This window comes from Chelonia mydas, chromosome 1, assembly GCF_015237465.2.
Source record: "Chelonia mydas isolate rCheMyd1 chromosome 1, rCheMyd1.pri.v2, whole genome shotgun sequence".
In the NCBI taxonomy this organism is placed as follows: Eukaryota; Metazoa; Chordata; order Testudines; family Cheloniidae; genus Chelonia; species Chelonia mydas.
Genome location: NC_057849.1, coordinates 166,165,883 through 166,187,922, shown reverse-complemented (window position 1 = coordinate 166,187,922; position 22,040 = coordinate 166,165,883). Strand labels below are relative to the sequence as shown.

Here is a 22,040-nt window from a genome sequence, read left to right as displayed (position 1 = left end):
ATAGTTACACATTTCAGGTATATGTAGACTTATGTCTCAGCTTAGTTTCTGCTCTGCCAATCTATACACATTTAACTCTTATGCTTTTCTTGTCAGTTAACCCCATCAACCATAACCATTTTTTTGTTCTTCTCTTAGCAGTTTCCATATTGTCCAATCTGAGTCACTCAGAGCTGAACGCAATATTCCAGGTATGGACATGCTGAAGCTCTAGAGAGCATAACAATGACAGCACTTCTCTTTTCTGAGAGAGAATACTTCTTGGTATAAGCCTGGGCAGTATTTCACTACCATTTTTCTCCTTTATGTAAATAGCCTTTTCTTTTGTCTGTACAGCCCCTTTTGCTCTCACGTACAGATTTTCTATTCAGCTAATCCTCATGTGACTTCAGGAGCTGGTTCTCAAGGAGTGTTTACTCTAACTTTAGAGCTGGAATAGCAGGCAATATTTCCTAGAGCCCTCAAGTATATTGTAAGCAAAGATGTTTAGGGTTTTGGGATTTTATTTTAAGGTGATGATGCACAATGTCTGTACCCCATTTTTAACTGTTTATGTTTGCAATCATTTGTATCAGTTAACAATTTGTCCCCCCCTAGAATTGTTTGTGGTTGATCTCTCAACGAGGACAATTCACATGGAAAATTTTAACCATCAAAATTGAGCCAGTTTTAAAAATCTGTTTAAAAAAATATTGCAACACCTTTCAAATGGCCATAGTATTTCCCTCCCGCCCCAAATCACATTCGAGAACAAATATTAAGAATTTTATCCCCAGTAGAGAATTTTCAGAAAGCTAGGAGCATGTTGTAATGGAAACTGTTTTGTAAACTTACACCTATTCACATAAATTTAAATTGTCATAGTAGTTTCCGACACAAGGTAAACAGATGGGGTCCAAAATTAGTTTGTCAAAATACATCTAATGTAGACCAGATGCAAAGCTATTTATATTTTAAATGTTATGCCTTTAGTGCACAACTTTGCCAGATAAATTAATCCTCTTTGGACTGGAATATCCTTACTTCAAAGACATTTTGTTAAGAAGAATTTACTGCCTACAGAGTTTTACATTTTTCAAAGTGCTGTAAAAACATTTACTAATTAATCCTCAGCATCCCTGGGAGGATAAGTATTATCCCAATTTTGCAGGTGAGAAACTAAGGCAGAGAGGTTAAGTGATTTGACTAAGGCCACAAACCAAGGACACAATCAAGAATCCTGGAGCCCATTCCCAAACAAACCACTAGACAGTATTGCCTTAATTTCTGTACTGCTAATTGATTAGGTATTCATGTTAGATTCAAAAGTCCTCTGTAGACGCTAGCTATTATTATTTACTCACTAGTCAGTTACACTGCCATTGAAATACTCTGCTCAGTTGTACGTAAGCTGCTACTGTATTTACAAGAGTTAGGCTAACATGTCTGATTTGATTTTTGTTACAGAAAATTCACACAGATCTAAGATTATCCTCTCCATTTTTATCCAAACCTACATTTTTTTTTTTTTTTTTTAAATTAAAAGCTTAAGAGTTCCTACGGCACAGGACCAGTCAGTCACAATGGTCATCTGTTTAATTTTGTCTGGGCTATAAGAATACTAAATAAATATGTCACAAAAATAAAACAGAGTCCCCAAAATTTTAAATCTCTTCTGCACTGAATAATGACCTGTGTGTGTTTAAGAATCATCCCTCCTATGTATCCTGTAGGGCCTGAAGTGTCACTCATATGAATTCAATTGCTGCCGAGACAAATGCACCTAAAGAAAGTAGCAAAATTTAGTTTAATTTAAAACTGAAAATGTTTAGCTGGCGGTTTCTGGAAAGAAAAGATCTGAATCTCTTGAGGATTGCCTGATATGATGCACTAATGCAAAATGAATAGATATCTACAGTGAATGTTCTGGGCATCAGTACCAAAGGAGGAGATTTTTTTTTTTTTTTGAAGTTCATTATGCTTTTTATTTATAGTGAAGTTCCATTAAATCACAGCAGGTGGCAGCAGCAGTTCTACTTTAAATGTATTGTGAGCATGTGATGGATTTACTGGACACTTTGGGATATGAAGCAGTTTTCATTCTGAGAAAAGATCTTGCAAGTTTTATATGTGGTTTTCAAATCTGTAAGTTTCATATTAGCTGTAAATCAAAGGCTGTTGGCTGGAAAGAATTAGTCCTGTTGGTAGAACAAAAAATAATACCGCATCTGTGTAGGGCAAATCTGCATTTGCTACTGTACACAGTAAAATCCACAAATCCTAGCTAACTGTTTAGTTAACCTTTTAGAAACCAATTTAAAAAAGTCCTTACATGTGAATTCCCAATGACAATAGTAATAACTCAGATTTTTGAACCCATACAATATTCTCTTTGCAGCTAGTGTTAAATTCTAAAGGGAAATTAATGTCCATGTTAAAGGTCATAGGTCATGGATAATTCCTGGACAGATTTTTGCAGTTTGAGATTTAATTAGATGGGGCATACCCTATGGATTGCTGTGCTTATATTTACTTGTTCAGATCATTCAGTTCCATCCTGCTGAATAATATTATTAGTTTAACAAGACAGCCACACTACTTTCAATCACTGGTTAATCAAGGAGCTCATTTTCTTAGCCCATTTGTAAACACATGGATTTACATGGTTGTTCACAGCACACTGCTGCCATCTCCATTCACGTAAGCGCAGCTTTGCTCGGTAACCTTTACCCACCTCCACTACACCATGATGGATGGATGTGTACTGTTTTTTCTTCAGCATCACCAAGGTAATGACAATGACTGTTGCTATGACGACACCTCCCACCATTAGTCCAATGATGGCACCTTTGTTTGAACCCACATCTTCAGCAAAGAATACCTAGGAAACAAAAATAAAGCAGATAAGTAATGAAATCCCCTCTGCTATTTAGCTAAGTTGTACAGTCTTCTATGCAATTTACAAAAAGTCTAAGTGGACTTTGCAGAAATGTTATTTCATGACCCCAATGTTCCAATCTCTTCAGCAGTGCAGCAACCAGGTCACTGAAGCACTAAGCTCTCCCTGTCATAGAAAGGTACACGGGCAGTGTGGCAAGTTTTAATGGCTACTGCCCGTGGTGTACCAGTTCTGTGGATCCATGGAGGACTTCTCTCCATGGCTGTTAAGCCAGCACTGCCCATCAGTTTTAGAGGCACTTGAAATATGACTTGTAATTGCTGCTCAGGCTAGTTTAGGGGATGGCTATATAAACCCCAGGGTGATTGGTGAGGATTGAGGGAAAATATTGGAAGAATGTACATTTTTCTCTACCTTTGAGATGCTAAAAGATTAAATGTTTCATGAATTTACATATAGTCAAGATTGGTTTGGGTAAGCATGATGTGCTTGTCTGATATAAAGGCTTATTTTAGACCTACAGGATAACAATGAAGCCTCAATGTAACCAGCTGGGTTAAGGGGAGAAAGTTCAAGAAAGCAAGGTGATTTGTTTAACAGCAAAGAGAGAGTTTAGCCAATGGGAAAATAAACATTCTATTTTAAGGTGTCTAGTAAGGCAAATCAAGCCTTTCCAGAGTGAGGAGAAAATAGTTATTTTTAATTTATTTTTATATAATTAAAATAACTACTGCCTGTCTGCTTCTCAATGATGAACATTCTTGTTTATCATCAGAGCAAGGTCTTGTACACAAGCTACATATATAATAGTTATATATATATATAATATGGATTAAATAGAGGAGAAATTATTTGCTCTTTCTTATATCTTCATTTACCCACCAGGGCAAGTTAAGAGCATAATATTTAGCTGATTTCCTGCTTCTTCCTCCTCTTCAAATTCTTGTCTAAGAATCAAAGAGCTGTATCACATTTTTTTTTTTTTAAAGAAAACAGTCTTCCACGTAAAGGCATTAAAACATGCAAATTAAATATGCTGTTTCATTGTTGTCAACAAGAGATGTTTAAGCAATGTTAAAAATGCAATGCAACAGACATAAAATGTACAGAGTTTGCATAATTTGTTGTGCTGACAGTGTTAATGTCTCCTGACAATATTACATGCATGTACACAAAAACATGCAAATATACTTATTTTAAATTTAGATAATTTCTGTTTACTTCATACAGGTTAGCAAAAGATGAAGGTCTGAAGGATTTTCAGTTATGAAAAACAATGTATGATCCTACTAAAACACAAATACCTATTAATAGAAAAATAACTGCAACTTCAGGTCAATTATTAATTGCAGCCCTGCATTATGTTTTACATATGCATTCTAAGCATCTCAGTAAATATTCCAAAGGGATTTTCTCTTTAAAAATCTTCCAGATGAGAAAAAAAGAAATCTAAAAGCATGTCTACATCTACTGCTTTCAAATTGCACCTAATCAGGTGACAATCTCAGACACGGAACTCAGAAATAACTCCAGTCAGGGGAAAGAGAAAATAATACTTAGGAATGCTTACTGATTTAGAACAACAACATTAATGTGTCTTTCCAGTAAGAAGTCTGACTAAGATGGTAACACTGTGTATGGTAATAAGAAATTTATTGTCATGTATTTTCAGACAATCACAGTACATTTGAAACAATATGGGAATACTACCCCAGTATGTGCCTTCAATAAAAACTGAACTGATGTGATATATGAAGAGGATGACTTACTAATTAATACTGAGTAATGGTTCTGGCTATCAGTAGATAACACAGGATAACACAATTTAAAATCAGGTGTTTTTAAAGAGATACAATATTCTCTTTACCAAATACAATACATTATCTTTTCCACTAGCACAGTAGAAGGAGCTGCAGCTCCTAATTGCTTGCACAGATACCTGCACTGTCACTTTTTGAGTTACTATAATTGACTGTGTGTGACACAGAGGCAATACAATGAAAATAAGTACATTGAAATGCACTAGTGCCAGGTTTCTTCTTCCCAATAACCTTTCTCTGACTTATTTCATCATAATATTTAACCCTCCTGAGTGAGGTGTGGCAGAATTTCCCAAATTAGTGCTAATGCATTTTGGATTAGCTTGTCACCCTGGGAATTCTCAATTCTCAGCATCAAAGAGCTGAGTATCTTTTTACACAGTCATTACCTAGTTCAAATGCAAAGTTGAGTCCCATATTAATTTTAATTTTTCAGTACTACTTAGGTTTAAGAATATATTTTAAAAAGAAACCTTTCAAGTTTATCATTAGGATTTTAGAAATCTAAGATATGAAATTCCACCATGTATTATTCCTTCGCAAAAGAGGAAGCAAGAAGACAGATTTAACTATTTACTTGTAGTATTGCAACATTGCTGCGAGAATCTTCCACTACATTACTCCTAATGGTCCTGCTCAAAATGGTCCTGATTCCTGGAGTCAGGGGGAATCTTTCTGAACAGGCTTTGGATCTGTCCCTGTTAGTAGACGTGTTCTCTCATTTGAATATCCTCGTATTCATAAGAGTCACAATGCACTGTTAAGGCAGGGTGTTTCTCCCGCCTACCTCACAGTGTAATTTATTGCTCACTGTACAAAAATATCAAACAAAATAAAGATATAAGTAACTACAGTGGCAAATTAAATCTAGTGGAGAATCTTCTCCTTTGAAAGTGAGTGAGACAGGGAAGGGGAGGAGCTGGCAGACCCTTTATAACCTAATAGTGGTTAGGGTACTCACAAGTGATGTGAGAGACCCAGATTCAATTACTTCCTCTGCCTGATATGGAGAAGGGATTTGAACTTGGGTCTCCCACCTCTCAGATGTGTGGCTGTGATGGGGCATCTGCTTATAGGGCTTATAGGAACAGGCAATCAGGGCTGGGCCAGCCCATAGAAGAAGGGCTGCAGAACAAAGCAGGATCAGTCACTCCCAGGAGCTTGAGACGGGAGGAGAACTGGCTGTAGGTGGAGGGCAGCAAGCACCCTGGGCAGAGCAGTGCTGCAGGCAGAGATTTAGGGAGCTAAAGGCAGCTCTTGGCAGACTGCAGGGATCTGCAGCCTGAGGCCATGATGCAAGGGCAAAGAGGCTGCAGTTTGCCACTGAAGGGAGTGGCTGGACAGTAGATTGCAGGTTCCTCTGGAAGCGGGGAAACGTAGAATGTGGCACATCTGGAAGGCAATGTCACTGCAGAGGACGCTGTGGTCCTGGGAGTGACACAGGTCCCGGAACAGAGGTGACAGTGGGCGAGACACCACCAGAAGAGGGTGCAGAGCTAATTCCCAAGACTGCCAGCAGGAGGTGCCGCAGTGGTGAGTCGCACACCATCATAGTGCCCTAACCACTGGGCTAGAGAGCCAGTCAGTCTTACTTTTGCTCAATGAATATTTAATTATTTATAGACCATGCAACAACTCCCACAGAAGAGTTTGAGAGACACCCACACCACACTGTCTCACAGCCCAGTGGTAGGGGCATACACCAGAGAGGTAAGAGACCTGAAAACTGAACCCAGGTCTACCATATGTTGACTGAGTGCCCTAACCACGGGGCTAAAGGTTACAAGGGGGCCGCCGCCACTGCTGCTGCCTCTCTCTGCTGCTCAATTTCTTGCAAAAATGGTTTAGGTGACCAACCCTGGGAGTGGAGACAGTTGCTGAACTCCATTTTGGAGGGAGGCACCTAACTCCCTTTGAGGAAGAGCTTAGGCCACACCCCTTTCCTTGGCATTTCCTATTAGCTGGCCTAGATGACTCCCAGCTGAAGTGTCTGCACTGCAATTAAATAGCCCCTTAGGCGGAGTCAGCTGGCCTGAGCCAACCATGGGTTTTTACTTGCCGTGTAGACATACCCAGAGCGTGGCAGCTAAACACAAGATTGAACTGATAGTTTAGCATAAGTAGTTAGAACATAGTTTAAGGAACCATTCAAGGTGAATGGTCCCCTTCACCGTGAATGGTCCCTTAGGGCAGTGTTTCTCAACAACCGATCCTTGAGATCTCCCTGACACTGTATAGGAAGGCAGCAAGCCAGTTCCTGGTATCAAAAAGGTTGAGAAACGCTGCCTTAGACACCTTTCCCAGCCCTGATGAAGAGAGCTGTGTCACCTGAAACCTTGTCTCTCTCACCAATAGAAGCTGGTCTAGTGAATGCTATTACTTCACCCACCTTGTATCTCTCATATCTTGGGACAACACTGGGGTTCCAGAAGTATTTTTACTCGTGTCTAACGATGTTCCCAGTTCAATGTTTTCTTTCTTACTTTTTTGGATCACAGGCATTGAGCATACGTGGTACAGGCATAAATGACCATACAGGTTGGTAGCTGATTCACAAATACGGTGTGTGTTTTCCTCTCATACTAGTCTTACACTGGTGTAAGTTTACTGACTCCGATGGAATTACTCCCAATTTATACCAATCTAAGAGGGAGCAGAATCAGACAGTGTGTGTGAAAATTATGTGTAGATATTTTTTCCAACTACGCAATTAAAAAAATGTGGGCCATAATGTCCCTGTAGGTAAGGATGTTATTAGCCACAGTGATTCAAAACAAATTTAAAGCTCTAGATGTTCACTCACCAATTTTTGATGATGCACTTCGTATCCTGAATCATGTCTGAACTCTGCATCCATCTTTACTTCAGAGATCTCTTCTGTTTTAACATTGGTCAATCCAGAACCTGCATTGACCACAATGAAATAATTTATTAAATCCACCACTTAAATAATTAGCTAGCAAAAGTTGACAGCAAAAGGCAATGGTGTCACTCACATAAATGAAGTGTAATGTAATGTGAAAACTGAGCTGGGGAAGCAATGAAGTGTATCCAATTTTGCATTCCCACTGACAATGAGCCAGTAAACTTCCTCCTCTATGTAAGTGTTTCTCAATCCACTACAGCTGTGGTGGTGAATGCACCAAAGATTTGCAGTAAGAAACACTGAGAATCAAGTAGTGAGGATGTAAGGTAGTGGTCTCATGAAGTGGCCCACAGGATGGAAGAGTTGAGATGCTTTGACATTAAGGAATATTGATATTAAGGCTGAACTTTTCCTATTTAACTCCCACTGCTGTGAATTGCATCTTACTTTGCTTTCTGTGAGTTTGTATCTTATTTTAAAAATTATGGAGAGACAGTAGACTTTCCATAGTTGAGGCTGAAACCAGCTTTCAATATAAAGCACTACCTTCAGCACAACTTTACACTTGGGCTCGGAAAATTGATTCGGGACACTTACTCTGAAGGTAAATGATGATGTTTCTATGAAGTTTACAGAACTCTGTTTCTGTAGTGCAAGTCATTAAAAATTATCCTGATTTCAAATTTTGACTGTTGTAACTTCTGGGTATTTCTGTAGCTGAGTTTAAAAAAAAAAAAGCTGAAGTGATCTGAATTTAGCGGCACAAAACAAGGATTCTAGTCCAAGGCATGTCTAGTCTAGGCATGTGTTGTTCATTAGAAACTATCCCCTCTCCATGGTTACTATGGTAAGAACATAGGAACTGCCGTACCGGATCAGCCTCATGTTACCTAGTCCAGTAACCAGTGAGCCCCTCCCCCTCCTGGTCTCAATCCTAATCCTTAAGAGTTAAGTGATTGTTTTAAACCTGAAGAAGGTTGTACATCTCTTCCAAATTTCTTTGTTTATAACCACTCTGGATAGTCTTGTTATCTGCATAATCCCTCTTTGAATCTTGTTAAATTCTTAGCCTCGGTGACATCCTGTGGAAATTAGTTGCACTAACGTTGAGTGAAAAAGTATTTATTTTCATCTGTTGTGTATTTGCCACCTTTCAGTTTCATTGAATGTCCTCTTGTCCTTTGTGTTATGAGACAAGCAGAACAGAAGCTCCCAAACTACCTTCAGACTATACAAATGATCCCATTTTTATTTTGATCCCTCTTATAACACAACATTAAAAAAAAAAAGAAATTTTCACTTTCAGGACACTCTTCTAGGCATTTAGACTGTTTTCTGGCATGTTTGATTTATTAAGTTAACTATTTATTGATGTTAAAATGCTTAACATTTTTTTAAAAAGAGCAAGGTGTCTGCTTTTTAACAAGATCACATTACACCATTAAATTTAAAACAGTGAATTTTGACATTTTCTCATTGCAAGAGGCAATTTCTAAGGTCAAGAATAGTAAAATGTTTAGGGAATTGCAATTTGAAAACTACACCTCATGCTTTGGTCAAGGAAACTGAGGGAGGTTAAATAAATAAAAAAGGTGACAGAATATTTTCCTTCTAGCTCCAAACCAGACTAATACTAATTTTCCAAGTGAAAGGAAACTCCTGGATCTGGTTAAGTGACACTCTCTCCTGCATGCCCCACAAAATACACACTTGGCTTAGAGAGAATGTGCAAAGTGAATGACCCTTTTCCAGAGGCAGTAACTGAAGAACAGAATTTAAGTGTCTTGCCAAATGTAATATAACAAGAAATAGTTAAGGACATTGTTAAACTTACACTGTCCACATAATAAACTCATTATTCTTATCAAGCATACAGAAATATAAATTACATTACAAAACAACCTTAACTCTAATACAAAATAAATGCTGTCCTTTCATTAGCAAGTACAAAATAAAAAACACAATACAAAACCTGTTTGAAAAAAATACACTGAAACATTAGTGACAAATAGCTTCAGTGCAAGTTCAAAAGGAAAAATTATTTACTATAAATTACATACATTTATGCAGCAATTCTACGTATTTTAATTTAAAAATCTTACTGTTAACTGATAACATTTCCCCTCTAACATTATCCCGTAACAGAAAATATTTTGATACCAGAGGGAGGATAGATAAAAATAAAACTTCCATGAGTGAAATTTTAGATTGTGTCTTCATTAAATGTTTTTCTTTATACTTGATAAGAATAGCGTTTTCTTCTTATATGTGCAACTGAAAACATGAAACTTAAACATGTTTTGCCTTGCTTTTAAGTATTTAGATTTATTAAATGAGGTGATATGTAACTATCTTGCTGTTTAGCAGCCTTATTTTTTTAAATATATTTCTTTAGACTGTTTTAAAATACAAATTTGCCCTATTATCTTAAAAGAGAAAAACCAATTGAAATTTTAAAATTTCATATTAAATTACTTGAGAGAGTAAAACAGCTGCTGTGGGAATTGTTCCTGTCTCAAATAAATTAACATACATGTTTCTGTAAATATGTGTTGAGGCCTTTTAAAAAGAGAGAGAATGAATTCCGCTGGGTAACTACCCAGTTGTAGATCATTTACTTCATAGTTTGTAATTGCTTCATCTACTGGTTAAACAGCTGTGCAGGACTCAGTGGTTTTGGTTTGCAGGGTTCCTCACCAATCTTCATTCCTGGACGGGGTGCCCCTGAAATATCAGACTGAGAGTCAAGGGGGACTCGCCCCCGGACTACAGCAGCACTGATGACAGAGATTCAGGACCCTGTTTCCAGATTGCCTAGAGTCCAGAGCAGAGATAGAACTGGCTAGTAACACTACCAGAACCAGAGACCTACGCTGCCGCTTATGCCGGCGTCATTGATGTTGCTCAGCGGAGTGAATAAACCACCCCTCTGAGCAACCGAAGTTATGCCAGCATAAACTGTTGTGTGCACAGCACTATGTCGGCAGGAGGCTTCTGCTGTTTGGGGAGGTGCGTGGTGGTGGTTGTTTTTTTCTGCTGACGAGTGTGTCTTCACCAGACATGCTGTATCGATACAGCTGTGCCGCTGCAGCTCTGTACATACAGACATACCCAAAGGCTTTGGTTTTACTCTGGTTGGTTGTGTTTAGAGTGCAGCAGGAAGGGAAGCATCAAAGGCAGGGAGGACCCTTCTGACTCTCCACACTCCTACTCAAGGGAAGACTGAGTCCTTTTAGGATTTCTGGGAAACTGAACAGTGTATCTCAGCAGACAGCAGAAATCCAGGAGGCTGAAGAGAGTCAGTCAGGCTACCATGTAGGGTTGCCAACCCTCCAGGATTGTCCTGGAGTCTCCTGGAATTAATTATGTTGTGTGATGAAACCTCCAGGAATACATCCAACTAAATTGGCAACCCTACCACCAAGAGCCAGCCTAACTGCACACTGAAATCCAGACCAGAGCAATGTAAGGATGATCTTCCCCTCCTTGGGGTGGCTACTTCGTAAGAACACCTGTATTCATTTATATTGCTATTTTGTTTTAAGTTGGCCTCTGACTTCACCCATCTGAACTTGCTATTTGCCTAAGGAGGTGCTGGGAGGGGACACAAGGCGGTGTGTACTGGCTCTATATTTGGGACCGATAGAATTTATGTAGTTTTGTTTTTTTTGTCCTGATCTCTTTTTCCATTGTTCCCTATCCTGCGTTCCCCAGTTACTGTTTTAGTACTCTGGGAAATGTGATAGCTATTTCTTTTTGTGTGTGCTCTGACTGACATTCCCTCTGTAATAGATTGTGTGTTATATATTTTTCCAAGGGAAAATCTGCATGGAGAGGGAGCTATGACCTAGTGGTCTGATTAAGTGACTGGGAAGCAGGTGACTGTAGCTCTTTCTCCACACACTGCAACTGATTTGCTGCATGATCTTGGGCAAGGCATTTAAGCTTTCTGTGCCTCGTTTTCCTCAGCCGTAAAATGAGGGCGATGTACGTCTGTAAAGATGTATGAGAGATCTCTGGGTGAAAACTGCTGTGTAACTGCAGGGGATTAATAATTTTGCAGACACTCCTTAGGAGTTGATAAGATCTATGTTTTGTTAACTCTTCTTACTCCATGCATTACTGCAGGGCTCTCTATGAGAACCATAGTGAGCAAATTCAAAGAAGATTTTTAAAATCTCCCTGAAATGCAGTATAAAATCCTTCATTTTAAAACTTGCTTTTAAATTAATGTAAAAAACCCAAAATGAATCAAATTTGGCAGGTCTCTCCCTGGCATGAGTCGATGCAGCTGTTGTGCAAATGCATTGTAAATCCTCATGGAAATTATTTTTAAAAATACCCCTGTGCATGCACAGAAATAACTAGGATGTTATTTATAAACTAATGATTTGAAAATTTCCTATTTGGAAAAAAACCTGCAAATGATTTTTGGATTCAGAAGTATAAAAAGTGTCTGAAAATATACAGAAGATCACAGTTTCAGCCAACTTCAGGAAATAGATTTCTAAACTTTTTTTTTAAAAATTGCTTTGCTCCCAACCCAAGAATTTATTTGCCAGGTTTCATCAGAGAAAAAGTCTTATGGCCAAGTAAAAGTAACTCCGCTCCCCCTCCCCCCACTTTATAAAGAAGGAAGAAATAGTAAAGTACAAAACAGAGCCACATGGTGAGTTGTTGCTGGGGTATCCTTTTTCTTTTTGCTTTGGTTAAAACAACTGAATTAAATTAATTTCACTAAAAGAGAAGAGCGATTATTCATGGTATTAAAATCATCAATAATTCACTTGTGTACTGTCTGCCCACACCTCCGATAGAACGTCACAGATGTTTTAATAATACTGCAACATAAACAGTCTTTTAGGGAGTCTTTACATGTATTGGCTAGTACTACCTAAGCCTGCTATAATATAACAGAAGCAAGGAGGACAGGTTACTGAATTTGCTACAGCAGTAGGGGGACAGGATGAGAGGAGGAAATAGAAAAGGTTTTATGAGCAGAGTCCCCACAAAATGATTAGATAAATATTTAAACAACAGCCAGACAGCTATGTTGGGAAAATCCTAAAAGGCCAAGTAATTTGAAAACCAGTGTTTTCACATTCAGTACTACTTCAATAAGAGTAGGAAGAAGTGATGCCATAATATCTGTGCACCCTGGCCCATAAAGACCCATTGTCAGACGGTGGTATCTGGATTTAGCAAGAGTGAGGACAAAGAAGAATCTGACCTAATAGGAAGGCAACACTAGCATTTTTATTTGTATGGAGCGTTGGAAATTCTGTCAGTATTGAATAATAGCTAGTTTTCTAATTTTGCCTTCACTTTCCTAGACCAGGGCTGCCAAGTTAATATGGAGTTACTGAGATGTAATGGGCTCATTTGTGTATTTTCATGGTGCTATTATCCATAAAAATTTACTGGGGCACAGGCACTAAGAATTCAGCTGTAAGAAATTAAACAATGCACAAGTGACCTCTGGAAAGAAAACATATTATTAAAGCAGCACTTACAGTTCAGCTATCAGCTAAGAGGTGTTACTCTTTTCATTACAAATCCTTTCTATAAGAGGGGTTTTCAAAGCTTGGCAATACATTTTGTTCTGGGCTATACTATACACTATAAAGTTCTCATTGTATGGAAGAGTTTTTTGTAAGGTAATAAATACATAATTATTTATAAAATTAGAATTGAAAAGAAAATACAGCTCATGGCTGACTACTCAGCATATGAGGTTTTGGATACCTCCATACCTTTTTTACCTTCCCACTGACTTCTTTATTCTCTTAACTTACTTCCTTTGGGGGGGGGGGGGGGGGGGGAGTGAATGTATTTAAGCACAATTCTATCCCTGTTCCATCTTTTGTGAATGACATATAGGAAGCAGAGTGAGCTGAAGCATTAGGCTTCATTTCAAAAGTCTGTCCTGCAGGTGCTGTATCTACATTAGGAAAAGTTGGTCACATGCAACACCACTGGCTACAGGCAATCGCTCAGAGAAACCTCCCCTGCCCCTCCAAGTTTTTGTTTTTTTAATTTAAACTATGTTGGGGGTTTACAGAGTCTGTTGTACTCAAGAGCAAGCCCTCTTTACATGACTGTTTCTGCTCTTGCTAGCAATAGTGGAGCGGCATAGGTGCAATTGATTTTTCTTAGTGAAGGCCCTGGAGACTTGGTGCCATTTTCCTCAGAAGCCTCACCACTCTATGGACCTGACAACTCTTCACATTTTCTGACATGATTGCTCAGGGGACTGATAATTACTAGGCAACAAGACTCCATATGAAACTGTTGCTACACCTGATAAGACTGCAAGCAGCTGGGCTAAGAATCATTCTGATGGACCCAGGCTGCATTATTTCTCATGGTGGGTCCTGATCTAGGTGTGATCTCAAGAAGATCCTACTGTTTGCATAGAAATAAGGTGGTGGTTGTGAGAACTTCCTACACTAACTCCCCACTTAACGTCCCCTCGCTTAACGTTGTTTCGATCTTACGTCCCTGCTCCATTACAGAACATGCTCCGTTTAAACTTGTGCAATGCTCCGCTATAATGTTGTTTGGCTGCCTGCTTTGTCCACAGCTGACAGCCTCCTATCAGCTCCCCTACACCCACCCCCGCAGAGCCTTCCCCCTGCTCCCTCCTGCCCACAGCAATCAGTTGGCTTGCAGCATTCAGGAGGCAGGGGGAGCCAGCACGCCATGTCCTTGCTCCTCCCCCTCCCTCCTGAACTCCACAAGCCAGCTGATCGCCATGGGGGAGGAGCGAGGACGCAGCGTGCAGAGTAAAAGGGAGAGGGGGGAAAAGAGGTGGGTTAAGGGTGGGGACTTGGGGGAAGGGGTGGAATGGGCAGGCCAAGAGTTGAGCCCCCCACCCCTGGTGCTTGCAGAGTAGGGGAAGCTGCCGCTGCTGCTGTGCAAGGTGCTTCTCCTAGCCTCCGGCACCTTCAGCCTCCTTGCCTACCTCATTGTCTCCAGTGCCAGTTCACTGTGCAGGGTAAGGAGGGGCACCTCACAACTATAATACTGTATGTACAGTATGTTTGTAAACACACAGCACCTGCACACTACTCCCCCACCAAGCTTCACACTCAGCAACGATGACTGTAATATTAAATGGTTTCTTTAAAACTCTTTAAAACTTATACCTTTATTAAATTGCTTGTTTAAAAAGTATATAATGCCTTTTGTCTGGCAAAAAAAATTTCCCTGAAACCTAACCCCCCCATTTACATTAATTCTTATGGGGGAAACTGGATTCGCTTGACATAGTTTCACTTGAAGTCGCATTTTTCAGGAACATAACTACAACCTTAAGTGAGTTGTTACTGTACTTGCCAATATATCAGCTTTTTTTTTTTTTTTTTTTTTTAGTGTATATGTGGAGGCATTAAACATCTGTTTGGGTTTTTTTTAAAAGGTTCTGAGCACCCACTGGCAAGTCTAACAAGTTAGCTCATGGCAATATATTTGAGTCAAGATGTTCATTTGTTTCCAAGACCACAAGGAAAGCCTGATTATGGATGACAGACATCGATATTTTCACCCTGCAGAAGCAGAAACTGAAGAGTCAAAATGGTGACATGAGGACCCTTTAAAGGGAAACCAGTTTGGAATCGCTACCATTTTTAAAAAATTGTTTAAAGTAGTGTCAGGTATTTCACATGCCTTTGAGTCCCTCTGCTAATATTTGTGGTTCTACAAACACACCCTCCTATTTCACAATGTTTTTCTCTCCTCTACTGATGTATGAAAGAACACTTGAAAGCTGACCTCTATACAAAAAATTCAGTGAAACCAACTATATACAGAGAAAAATATTGTTTCCTTTTTTCAGTTATAATACATTGGTTTTACTTGTAATAAGTGGTTAAAAATTCAGACAGAAGGGTAGTTTTTAAGTTTACAGCTTTCCTTTTGCATTTAATACTTTGAGTTCGATTAATTATCTACTTTAGTTGGAATGCTGGAAAGCGACTAGTGTACGAGCTCTGAATGCTTCAGAAGTATTTTAAAATTACCTAAATTATAACTTCAATGTGTGACGGAAAAATCAGGTGGGTATTTGTTGCTAGACACTCACACTTTGGGCAGACTGGCAGAAAGTTTCACTATGGCGTTTGCCCTGTCTTGATCAGGTTTTTAAGAATTCATTGTGTCGACTGATAATATGCAGTAGCTCCATTTACTACGACTCCTTTTGTTGCTGAGATCAGAGGCTAAGTGAATATTATTTAATTAAAAACCTGGCAAATAAGGTTGTTGGAGCCTAATGAATAATTGTTTGGCTCATCCTAACATCAGATGGGCATTAGCAATGCCCTCAAGACTTCCTCATGTAAGTCAACACAGAGACCTCTGAGTTCCGTGAAAGCCTTCTCTCTTACTTGTTGTGCAGAGACAGGGTGGTGAGGGATACTATGTTGTCTCTTATGTATATTGTATATTATGATATGTTGTACAAGGCATCTTGGAATGCTGTATTTGAAGCAGAGAGTAAATCCAATCTAGCTAAGGATGCATAAATATTTCCATTATAATCCTCTATTTTCAGTAATTACTTGTATAAAGCTTTTCCTTGTAGCCTAAAATGGATTTTTTTTTTATTACAGCACCCCTCTGAGTTAGGAAAGCATTATCGCTGTTTTACAGACAGGGAAGTGAGGCAAAGGGTAAATTAAGCGACTCATCCAAGGTCATATAGGAAACTTGTAGATGAATGTCAGGTCTCCTGAGTCCAAGTCAATACTCTACCTACTAGATCACCCTATTAACTTGATCGTTTCCTGACGTGAGCACTTAACCACACAAACGCAAAGGGAACTCGACAGTTTTATTTAATGGAATCTGCTAATGTTTTAAAAAAAGTTAATAGGCTAAAAATCCATTAGGCTTTTCTGAAGACAAAAAATATCTGGAAGTGTAGATGTTAAGAAGCTTTTCCAGGTAATGTAAAAGGGTTATGCTATTTTCAATTAGTGCAAAAATTAACACAAGGTAACCACTTTCCCCATCTTCTTCTAACTGAACCACAGAAGTTGGTTTATTCCAACAAACTCAGGGTGCAGGCACAGACATTAGTTCCAGCATTAGATTTTAGTTGGCCTGCCAGAGTAATTGTGCTCATTTATTGATAAGATGGTCAGTTTGCACTTACATGGGATGGCGATGTTCACAAGGGTAAGATTCACGCAAGGGGACTCTAGGAAAGCAGGGCACTGAGGCAAAGGGAAATTAAGTGATTACAACAGGACCTCTCCAGCACTCAAACTCCATGTTAAAGGCTTAAGTGTTGAAGAGGCTGTTGCACAATGCCGCATTTGCACTCGAGTGAATGTCACCTAAAACTCAAGCAGTGAAGAGTTAAAGAAACACTCAGTGTAACTTATGAGAAGAAAAACTGCCCTCTTTCACTTTTGGAAATTTGAAGCTATAAAAAAAAAATCACCTTTCAAAATATCACAGCCCCTCTCAGAAATCTAACATACAACCTTGGATAGATCATTAATTACACTGGCACGGGTACTCTTGGTACAATACCACTGCCAGCCAAAGGAATGTACAAGAAGTAAGAAAGAACCCCATTATCAAGGGTTTAATGATAGCTATCACTTAACAAGATGAAGCCTGAATGTGGCAAACTGGAGCAAGGGAATGTCTTCTCACATCAATACCCACCAGACTTTCCACCCCTCATTTGTGAAAAATATTTAACAAGGAACATGGGTCTCTTAGCAGCAGGCTTTTGATTATGCATATCAACAAGATAACAAGCATAAATGAGTGAAGAAGACATTATGCAGGAAAAGAACTATGAGAAGAAAAATCCTTGTGAAGCAGACAGGTTACAAGGTTAGGATTAAAGCGTGAGTATATTTTGTGGGTGAGGGAGAATGAAAATAAAATAATGCTGCATACACTATGATATTTCTACCCTTTTTTAGGAAGATCTATATCCCAGAAGACAAAAATACTTAGGTGCTAGGAGGATGTTCGCTGATCCCAATATGTTTAGAATAGCATGTCTAGATCTGTAACTGATGGAATTCCTGGCCCACTTATCCTAAATAGAATAAATTGGGGCTCTGCACAAAACTAAAAACCAGTCAGTCAGTATGATGGTGCAATCACATTACCAGGCTGAATCTTGTGAACTGTACTTCAACTTACTTTGGAAGATGTGGGTTTTTATTATTGTAACATTTTCTGAAGGTAGTAAATACTAGTCATTTTAGCTGAAAGATTTACACACGCAAGTGTTACTTATTCTTAGTATCAGAAATTTGGAAGGGGAGAGAGAAAGATTGATTTTGGGGCGGGGGGGGGGGGCATGGGGTGGTAAATGTTACACTTGCTTTTAAAAAATGTGTTGTTGCAGTGCTGAAATTCCAATCCAAGAACTGACTAATCTAATATCACTGATGTGCTGGAGGGAAATCTAAATTCTACCATGAAGGGAAGGTTGGAGCAATTGCTCTACCTTCAATGGAGTCAGACCTGGAGAGAGACTACTACTAGAAAGGACTTCTTCCTGAGCTTCATGGAATCATAGAATATCAGGGTTGGAAGGGACCTCAGGTGGTCATCTACTCCAACCCCCTGCTCAAAGCAGGACCAATCCCCAACTAAATCATCCCAGCCAGGGCTTTGTCAAGCCCGACCTTAAAAACCTCAAAGGAAGGAGATTCCACCACCTCCCTAGGTAACCCATTCCAGGGCTTCACCACCCTCCTAGTGAAAAAGTTTTCCCTAATATCTGACCTAAACCTCCCCCACTGCAACTTGAGACCATTACTCCTTGTTCTGTCATCTGCTACCACTGAGAACAGTCTAGATCCACCCTCTTTGGAACCCCATTTCAGGTAGTTGAAAGCAGCTATCAAATCCCCCCTCATTCTTCTCTTCTGCAGGCTAAAAGACTAAGCTTGTAAAAAGACATCTGAAAAAGCAACTTTGCCTTTGGAAATTGCATCAAGGGGTGGCTGGTATTTAAAAAAATAAGTCCTGTCCCTTGAACCCCCTAAAAAGTTTTAATGGCCCCATCAATTTCCAAACTGTAGAAGCTGAACCCTGCACTACTATTTTCAATTTACAAAACACCATCTATTTTTTGGGAACAAAAGTATACACATACCTCCAAAGTAAGGGTTGTCTATATGCACAGCGGTGCTGCTTCCCTCTTGTTTATTAAAAAAACCTACTTTTGCTACATGGGAAGAAAAAATGGACGTTCCTCCAGTCTTCTCCCCCGTCCTTTTTGCAAGCACATACTGATACAGAGAGAGTACTCAGAGGCTTGGAAGGAAGATTTGTGAGAGCCCCTTTTAGAATTCTGGCTGCAACTCGCCATCTATACTGGTTCGTGACATGACACTACAGTTTAACAGGGGGTAATAACAAAGAAAAGGTGATCATTTCAGCTCAAGCAGGTCACAGACATGCTGGGAAAAACATAGGTTAGGTAAAAGCCATGCAAGTTATATACCTGGTCTTGTGGTCAGTCCTCTGTCTGCAGCTGGGCGGGCATCAACTGGCTCAACTGGGCATGTGCAAAAAAAATAAAAGCAAACAAAAAACCCAAAATGATAAGTCAACTGCTCTTTTGTTGGGATAGTGCAGGAGAGACATATGCCATAAACAAAGTTATAATAGCAGCAGCTGGAAAAGATTTGCCTTAAATTAATCCTGGAAATAAAAGGAAGGCGATGGGAAAAACTTCAATAGTGTATTTTGTCGCTGACATGACCATCCAGCACTTTTTATTCTGGATACTGCTCAAATTAGAAACTATGAAGATCAAAGAATTTTACAGTGAGTAGGGTAAGGCTTTATACATTATATGCTTAGAAACATCTTCCTGACTTTTGATTATAATTGGGAACAGGAATTGACATGAATCCTTGTAGCAAGTTTTAATCATTGCTAATTTCTACACACCCACTAAATCTTAGTTTATTTTTCCAGATTATTAACTTTTGAAGGCAACAGTTACAGGCATTAGAGAAATATATAATAATGTAGTTCCTAGTATATTTTGGTTTGTATGCAGTAAAATTGTCCATCTAATTAGATTATCTTCCATTTTAAAAGTGGAAAGGGACTTGAAGAACAACCATATTTCTGTGCCCCTCATTCACATCTTTTTTGGTGTTATTCCTCCCCTCCATCGTCATTATTTTTCTTCTTTTATGCTTCTTTGTTCCAGTTGGCATTGGAAGTGCCAAAATGGCACAAAGAACTTGGTTTCTGCTTTTGGTTGCTCTGGAAATAGGGTGCAAAGTACCAGATGGCTTGTGAAAGTCACAGCCTGGTTTTCCAGATCCACGGTATTTAGACAGGGTTCTGTTATGCATTTGAATTTTGGGATGGTTATCTGAACTTTCTGATTAGTGATGGTGAAGCCGAAATAAGACAAAGGAGTTGCTACTGAACAGCAGGGTGAAACTGGGAATTTCTGTCTTATAGGAAATTCTGCCATTTCAACATTTGCTTTTATCCTGAATTGGGACAAAAAGTTGAAATTTCAAATTTTTTTGTGGAATGGAATTTCTGAATATAAACCACAGTGACAGTCCCAAAATTAAAATGTTTTGTTTCAGTTTACTGACCTGAGCTGCTTAGTTTTGAGCCAGTTCAATATTAAAATGCATTTTCCCAAAGTGGTGAATTGCCTCATGGGAGTTGTAGTTAAGAGGCCTCATGGCCCCATTCTCTCCCATGGGCCAGGCTCCCTGACTGGACAACATTTCCCATAGTTTATTCCAAGTCATGTAAGTGCCACGATGCACCACACTGCTCAATGAGAGGGAAATCCACGTTGCCTTATAAAAGATGTCCTCCAGGCAACCTGGCTCATAGGAAAAAAAGGAGGGTCCCAAATTACAACTCTCAAAAGGCAATGTGCTGATAGGGAAATGTAGTTTAATGTTTTGTTGAACTGATTAGAAACAAAACAGACTGGATCAGTTAAAAACAAAATATGCTGGTTTGGGTTGAACTGAGACAAAATAATGTTTTGTGGAAAGTGCATTTTCTGACAGGAAATCAGTCAGATGGAATATTCCCAACCAGCTCTGCTATTGAGTGTTGAAAGGGGCTTTTCTCAAGGGGATTGCACTGCTTTCTTAGCACACTCCGTGCTCACCTATATGGGGAAGTAAAGATGGATCAGTTATCAAATCATCTTCCTGACAATTCAGAGCACCATCAGTAGCCCATGTGATTGCCTTCACAAGATATACTAGAAACTGCTTTTTGTACAATGCTAAATAAAAGTACAGCCACTAAATGTTTTCTCATCTAAATCTTTTGCTAGGTTTCTCAAGAGGAAGAGGAAAAGGGAACTGTTTGCTGTAAATTGGTGTGGCTACATCTGGCTGACTCAATACTTCTGGGGATGGGGGAAATAATAATAATACTCAACTCTTCTACGTTTCTTATCATCCATAGTTCTCAAAGTGCTTTATGAAAGGAAGGCAAGTATCATTTCCCCCCATTTTACAGATGGTTAAATTGACACACACAGGGAAGTGACTTGCCCAAGGTCACATAGGAAGGCTAAAAGCTGGGAACAGAACCTCAAGATCTGCAAAAGTAACTAGTGATTTTGGAATCTTCCATTTCTAGGTGCCCAATATGAGACACCTTAATGGGGCCTGATTTTCAGAAAGTGCTGAGCATCTGCCTTCTGAAAATCAGGCCCCTTTTAAGGTTTTTCTAACTGGACACCCTATATTGAGGCACTCAAAAATCATTAGTCACTTCTGAAATTTTTGGCCTGGCACTCCTGACTCCTAATCCACTGCCCTTCCTGTACTACATTGCCTTCCTATTATAGCATGTAGACATCCTTCCTGTGCAAAGTAGGCCCTGCAATTCTGTGCTAGTGGCTTTAGTGCTGTCAGTTACTTGGCAACACAAGGGGATTGTCTGCAATGATAAGTGTTTGTATGCTTAGGGAAGAAGAGCCAGGGCAGCTGGAAACAGAGTAGAACAACCACAATGCACATGTCTGCAAAACAATCCCCAGGTAGGGTTTCCTCACATGGGGAACAGCAGGTGGGCATATTTCAGGTCATGAGATGTGCATAAGGGAGAGCACTGACTTATAGATATGTTCTTTGAAGAAAGGGTGGGTGCCAGAGGAAGATGTGAAGTGGTATAAGTCTGTAATGTACAGGATGACTATGTGCAAAGATATGATAACCAAAGTACTAAGACGACACATGGTACACTGCAGTCCAAGTTTTCAAGTAGTACACTAATTCTGCATGCTCCAAAACTGTTTGTATATATACTGACCTCATTTTCACATGCGAATATGGTAATTTTAGGCACAAATCAGCAAGTGCACAAAATCGGAGCCCAATGCTATTTTCCATAAAATTTTGGCCCCAGGAAGTTAATTATTGTACCTATTTTTTTTCATGACGGGATGACTATGCAGGCTTCATTCAGTGTGCCCTTGCGTCACTTT

General features: G+C 39.3%; 1 protein-coding gene across 7 annotated transcripts in view; it reads right to left on the bottom strand.

Moving 5' to 3' along the window:
• Positions 1-22,040, bottom strand: part of LOC102936614 (amyloid beta precursor protein) — a 301,370-nt gene that overhangs the window by 5,708 nt on the left and 273,622 nt on the right. For 4 of the 7 annotated variants that reach the window (XM_037905593.2, XM_037905609.2, XM_043538320.1 and 1 more), the window contains 3 exons: positions 19,050-19,103; positions 7,502-7,602; positions 2,714-2,860 (listed from right to left, as the gene is read on the bottom strand). In XM_037905593.2, coding sequence (XP_037761521.1) covers positions 2,714-2,860; positions 7,502-7,602; positions 19,050-19,103 — 302 coding nt within the window. The remainder of the gene's footprint in view (positions 1-2,713; positions 2,861-7,501; positions 7,603-19,049; positions 19,104-22,040) is intronic. The other 3 variants (XM_037905604.2, XM_037905617.2, XM_043538321.1) reach the window with 1 other exon arrangement.